The 6,000-nt window shown below is 54.4% G+C and overlaps 1 protein-coding gene across 1 annotated transcript in view; it reads right to left on the minus strand.

Annotated features, from left to right (window-relative positions):
* The window catches only part of LOC142311020 (glutamate dehydrogenase, mitochondrial), a 47,557-nt gene extending 42,005 nt beyond the window's left edge, over positions 1 to 5,552 (minus strand). Inside the window, exon 1 of the mRNA XM_075349004.1 lies at positions 5,088 to 5,552. Coding sequence (XP_075205119.1) covers positions 5,088 to 5,475 — 388 coding nt within the window. The 5' untranslated portion in view covers positions 5,476 to 5,552. The remainder of the gene's footprint in view (positions 1 to 5,087) is intronic.
* Positions 5,553 to 6,000: the final 448 nt, after the last annotated feature.

The following is a 6,000-nucleotide window of genomic DNA, read 5'->3' on the forward strand; positions in this document are numbered from 1 at the left end:
TGCTGCGAGATCGCTGCTCGTTACACACAGCCATGGTTCGTTTTCTTCAAAGCCGCTCTCCCGCTGTGACACACAGATCGCTGTGTGTGACAGCGAGAGAGTGACAAATGAAGCGAGCAGGGAGCAGGAGCCGGCGTCTGACAGCTGAGGTAAGCTTGTAACCAAGATAAACATCGGGTAACCAAGGTGGTTACCCGATATTTACCTTAGTTACCAGCCTCTGCAGATCTCACGCTGCCTGTGCTGCCGGCTCCGGCTCTATGCACATGTAGCTGCTGTACACATTGGGTTAATTAACCCGATGTGTACTGTAGCTAGGAGAGCAAGGAGCCAGCGCTCCGTGTGCGCGGCTCCCTGCTCCCTGCACACACAGCTAAGCGGTGTGCGCTGGTAACTAATGTAAACATCGGGTAACCATACCCGATGTTTACCTTAGTTACCAGTCTCCGCAGCTTCCAGACGGCGGCTCCGTGCAAGCGCAGCGTCGCTTGCACGTCGCTGCTGGCTGGGGGCTGTTCACTGGTCGCTGGTGAGATCTGCCTGTTTGACAGCTCACCAGCAACCAGGTAGCGATGCAGCAGCGATCCTAACCAGGTCAGATCGCTGGTCGGATCGCTGCTGCATCGCTAAGTGTGAAGGTACCCTTAGGATAGAAGCCAAACCAGAAATTTGCAGAAACACATTTCAGGGTGATCGCCCCTCATTAGTGCACAATCAAGTTGCAAGGCTCATTAAAGAGTCAATGTTGACTTTTAGGATTGCTACTTCTGATAGGTGGCACTAAAGGCCCCGCCACACTAAACAACATCGCTAGCAACATCGCTGCTAACGAACAACTTTTGTGACGTAACAGCGATGTTGCTAGCGATGTTGCTGTGTGTGACATCCAGCGACAACCCGGCCCCTGCTGTGAGGTCGCTGGTTGTTGCTGAATGTCCTGGACCATTTTTTAGTTGTTGCTCTCCCGCTGTGAAGCACAGATCGCTGTGTGTGACAGCGACAGAGCAACAACTGAATGTGCAGGCAGCAGGAGCCGGCTTCTGCGGACGCTGGTAACCACGGTAAACATCGGGTAACCAAGAAGCCCTTACCTTGGTTACCCGATATTTACCTTTGTTACCAGCCTCCGCCGCTCAGCTGTCAGTGCCGGCTCCTGCTCTATGCACATGTAGCTGCAGTGCACATCGGGTAATTAACCCAATGTGTACTGTAGCTAGGAGAGCAGGAAGCCAGCACTAAGCGGTGTGCACTGGTAACCAAGGTAAATATCGGGTTGGTTACCCGATATTTACCTTCGTTACCAAGCGCAGTATCGCTTCCACGCGGCGTTGCTGGCTGGGGGCTGGTCACTGGTTGCTGGTGAGCTCACCAGCAACTCGTGTAGCCACGCTCCAGCGATCCCTGCCAGGTCAGGTTGCTGGTGGGATCGCTGGAGCGTCGCAGTGCGACATCTCACCAGCAACCTCCTAGCAACTTACCAGCGATCCCTATCAGGTTGGATCTTTGTTGGGATCGCTGGTAAGTTGTTTAGTGTGACTGGGCCTTAACCTTCTAGTGCTCTTCCTCTCTGAAGAGGATATTTGCACATTTCATTTCCTAGAGGAGCCTTGTATGGCTTAAAGAGAACCTGTCACTAGATTTTGAGTGAAAGAGGCTGCGCCGACACCAGAGTACGAAGACGCCCATTTGAGCCACATCCACTGCAGCGACCGGTTTAGGCGAGTATTATAAAGTGTTTTTTATGTTCTCACAGCGGCCTGGGCTCTTATATACAGCATGTTAGAATGCTGTATATAAGAACCCACTGGTGGTGACCGCAGCTTATAGGGCAAAAAACTGGTGACAGATTCCTTTTAAGCAGTGCCTGTGCTGTATTCTATCATCTGCATCTTGTGCCCTAACTCCCCTGCAGACCCCACAAATACCTTATAATATCTCCCACCAAGTATGTCAATTCCTTGATCCTATGGACATCCTATTTCACGACTTCTTGTCCCGCCTTTCTGTGCCGATCTCGGCCTCTTTTGATGACCGACATGGATTGGCGCCTCCAGCACCATCCACGTACCGGGGGAGAATCTGGCGCCTGTGTGGAGACACTGCCGGCTAGCGCAGGCGCATTTCGCTCTGCCCTATGGCGGTCAGAGCTGAAAACATAAGTACGCCTGAGTGAGCAGGCAATGTCTCTGCGCAGGTGCCAGATTTTGCCCGGCTATGTGGATGACACAGGTGACGTCATTCAGATCGTTGGGTAAAATCTCACTGGTTCGCACAAGCGAACTTATGTTTTTGGATCTGACCACCATAGGGCAGAGGGACGTGCACCTGCGCGAGCCAGCAACATCTACGCAGGCGCCAGATTCTGCACGGCTACGTGGATGGTGCTGGAGGAGTCATCCATGTCAATCATCAAAGGAGGCAGAGATCAGTGCCGAAAGGAGGAACCAGGAGCCGTGAAATAGGACGTCCATCGGACCGGGCTGTCAAATTTACATACCGTATTTTTCAGATTATAAGATGCACTTTTCCTCCCAAAACTTTGGTAGGAAAATGAGGGGTGAGTCTTAAAATCCGAATGTAGCTTACCGGGGGGTTGTGCAGAGGGGTCAAAGGAGGCAGGGAGATGCTCCAAGCAATGCACTCTGCTGCCAGCGCTGCTGGTATGTGCATCGGGCAGCGCCGCTCTGTTCTGTGTGGAGCTGTTCTGTTAGGCTGCTCTGTGCATGATTGCTCTGTTCTGCTCAGCTGCTCTGTGCACGACTGCTCTGCTTCTCAGTTCTGCTCGGCGCTCGACTGCTCCATCACCAGCCCCGAACAGAGCAGAGCGGCGACGCCGGCCCCACCCCCACACAGAGCAGCACCCACAGTGAGTGAGTGAGTGAGTGAGTATCTGGGCCCCCCTGTATACTACTTGCAGCACTCCAGTACCGCCCCTGCCTCCTGTGACCCCCGCTCCTCGGCTGCTGCCCCCTCTCCCTGGTAAGACACCACCAGATTATAAAACGGACCCCATATTTTTTTTACCCTCCAAATTTGGAGTGCATCTTATAATCCGGTGCATCTTATAAAACGAAAAAATACGGTACATAGCGGGAGATGGTCTGCAGGGGAATCAGGGCGCAAGATGCACCTTTATAGAATACAGCACAGGTGCTGCTTAAGGTGTTAGTCTTTGTTTAGAAATCCAAAATCTGGTGACAGGTTCCCTTTAAGTCTCCTTACAGCATCTTTACAGTCTACACAAGGAGAAACATGCCTTCAGGCTTATTAGAGGGGCATGCTGCAAAGTGGGAAGAGACGTTCCAGTAGCTATAGAAGAAGCCTGCCAAGTATCAGAATAGATCCTGGGCATAGACTGCAATTTAAAAGTAAGCACATAGCCAGATTGGCTATTGGCCAACCCAATGTCTGGTCTTATCTTTTAATGTGCTCACTTATATAGACTCATTAATTCCACGGTGCCTTACAGACATAAATCACTGTCCCCATCAGTGCTCACAATATAAACTTCCTTTTATGGCCATCTTTTTGTGGGGAATTTCTTTCTGCAGGGCCACTAAAAGTATAGTGGATTGGGAGCGTGGCAGGAATATTTGTTTTTTTAATCTTACAAATGGGACTACCACATTTGAAGAGGGGGCTGGCCAGGAAGAGGAGAACCAATTTAAATTAATGAAACACTTCACCATAACACAAGAAGTGTCCATTTCCATTGCGGTCACCCGCTTGTATCTGCACAATACTTCATGCTAAACTACCTGCACATAAAGAGGAGCACGGCCTCCGTCATCATTAGGGGTCCCCGTGGTGGTGGTGGTGTTCATAGCACACACGGTCATGTGCCTAAAGTTACAGGCCAGAGAAGTCTGACATTGCAGTCCTGCTCCATACCAGCAGCGCTCGCCTGCTATGCACTGACAAATCTCCACACAACACCTATTCTGCTGCCAATTTAGAGACAAAGGGTGAAAAAAAAAAAAAAAAAAAAAAAACCCTAAGCACCAGTGCTCAAAAACCCTCATTCTTTCCACCCCCATGCAGGAAGCCTGGCTTTGTGATATTCGAACTCTGAAGAGCCATGAAGAATTGGAGAAGCCCTGAAAGGTGTCAGCTCCGCAGGTTACCAAACCTTACAGTCCTCCGGGGTCGCGTACAGTGTTATACTAGAGCGGAGCCACTTTTTCCTGTATTACAAGTTTAGCTCAGTAAAAGCATGGCTGGGCCCATCATGTAGTAACCTGTGCCGCACAGCTTCCTGAGCTAGCCATAGGGCCAGCAGGACATACCCCTTTGTGTGACCGCTACCACGGATCTCACCTGCAGGAGCCAGTGTGACAAGCTGCACGTGTGCGACTACTCCTGCAATGGGTCAGTCACCAGAACAGCCCATCTCAGAGACTGCGATAACACCAACATATCCCACAGCGCAGCACAGATCAGGGGCCCTACATGGGCCAGTACTAATATGAATGGTGACCAACTTTCACATAGAAGCACAGCTATGAAGACCACTCAGACGGCGGAGACCGTACGAGCCCGTGCAGTGCGTCCAAACAGTCTGAGCCAGGACCGGTCCAGTGGTATCGGCCGCCTCGCCCTCCAGCACCGAGTGCCTGGTCTGTACTGGACCCAGAGCCTGTGCGCGCAGCCTGCGGTACTCCTTTCTCAGCAGGTCTAGGTTTGGTGCCCCCGGTAGCATGGATGGCACACTACTGTAATGGCGCACGACCCCCAGGGAACCCCACACCTTCAATTACCCTTCACACCAGTCACCGTCAGAGCCGGTGACGTCCACCACCTATAGGAGGACTGCGCCCAGCCTGCACACTATGACCCCGACAGCTGCAGACCCCAGGGCAGTGGTGGTGATAAAGGACGACCCCGATCAGAGCAGCCATCCATGAATGGCCATGTTAGGGTGGGGGCAGAACCGACAAAGCCAAACTTCCTGACCCTCCAGGGGGCTGGTTTTCACTTTCCCCATGAACGTGGCACCTCTCCCGACGAGCCATCACCAGGGTCCCGGTACATGGGCCACAGCCCGCACCGATCACCAGGTTGTGCAGCAGCTGCGCCCGGGGACTCACCTCCCTTGCAGGGTGTGCGGTGCTGGCTGTGCTGGGCCCGGTAGCCCTCCACCACCTCCCAGTCGCCGTTGTCCCTCTTGATCGGGAAGCTGACGCTCAGGACGTGGTTGCAGGGCTTGATGATCCGCAGGATGCCCTTCACCCGCTTCCTCTTCTGCTCCTCAGTCTCCCTGGTCCTCAGGTCCTCCACCAGCTTGTCCTCCACAATGCGAGCGCCCCGGTCGAAGAACCCCTCCACCATCTTGAAGAAGTTGGGGTCGTCCTCCGGATCTACGGCCTGACTGTACCGGCGGAGGAGCGGGGAGGCAGCGGCCGGCAGAGCATTGTCGGCTGCTGAGACCAGAGCACCGCCGCCCCGGGACACGAGCTCCCCCAGATAGCGATACATGGCTGCGTAACGGGAGCTGACCGGGCACCGACACAGGACAGCAGCTGGGGTGGGACAGCAGCGCCGAGCAGCCGCCTATATAAGGAACGCCCCGAGCGCGACTCCGGGGGGCGGGGCCAGCACGTGCTCAGCTGCGGGGGGCGGGACCAATGGGTACTGTGCTGAGGGGCGCGCCCACGGCAGGAGAACGCGGGCCCAGGACGGCTCAGCCGAGGGGGCGGCACCAATGGTTATTGTGCAGAGGGGGGCGGGACCAATGGTTATTGTGCAGAGGGGGGCGGGACCAATGGGTATTGTGCTGAGGGGGGGCGGGACCAATGCGTACTGTACTGAGGAGCGCGCCCACGGCAAGAGAGTGCGGTACCAGGTCGTGCTCTGCTGAGGGGCGCGCTCACAGGAGGAGAGCGCGGGACCACGTCGCGCTCTGTTGAGGGGCGCGCTCACGGCAGGAGAGTGCGGGACAAGCACGGCTCGTTCATGTGTCCAGCTCGCTGAGGGTAGTGATAGAACGGGGACGTATGAGCG

The sequence above is a fragment of the Anomaloglossus baeobatrachus genome, chromosome 5 (assembly GCF_048569485.1).
Source record: "Anomaloglossus baeobatrachus isolate aAnoBae1 chromosome 5, aAnoBae1.hap1, whole genome shotgun sequence".
Lineage (NCBI taxonomy): Eukaryota > Metazoa > Chordata > Amphibia > Anura > Aromobatidae > Anomaloglossus > Anomaloglossus baeobatrachus.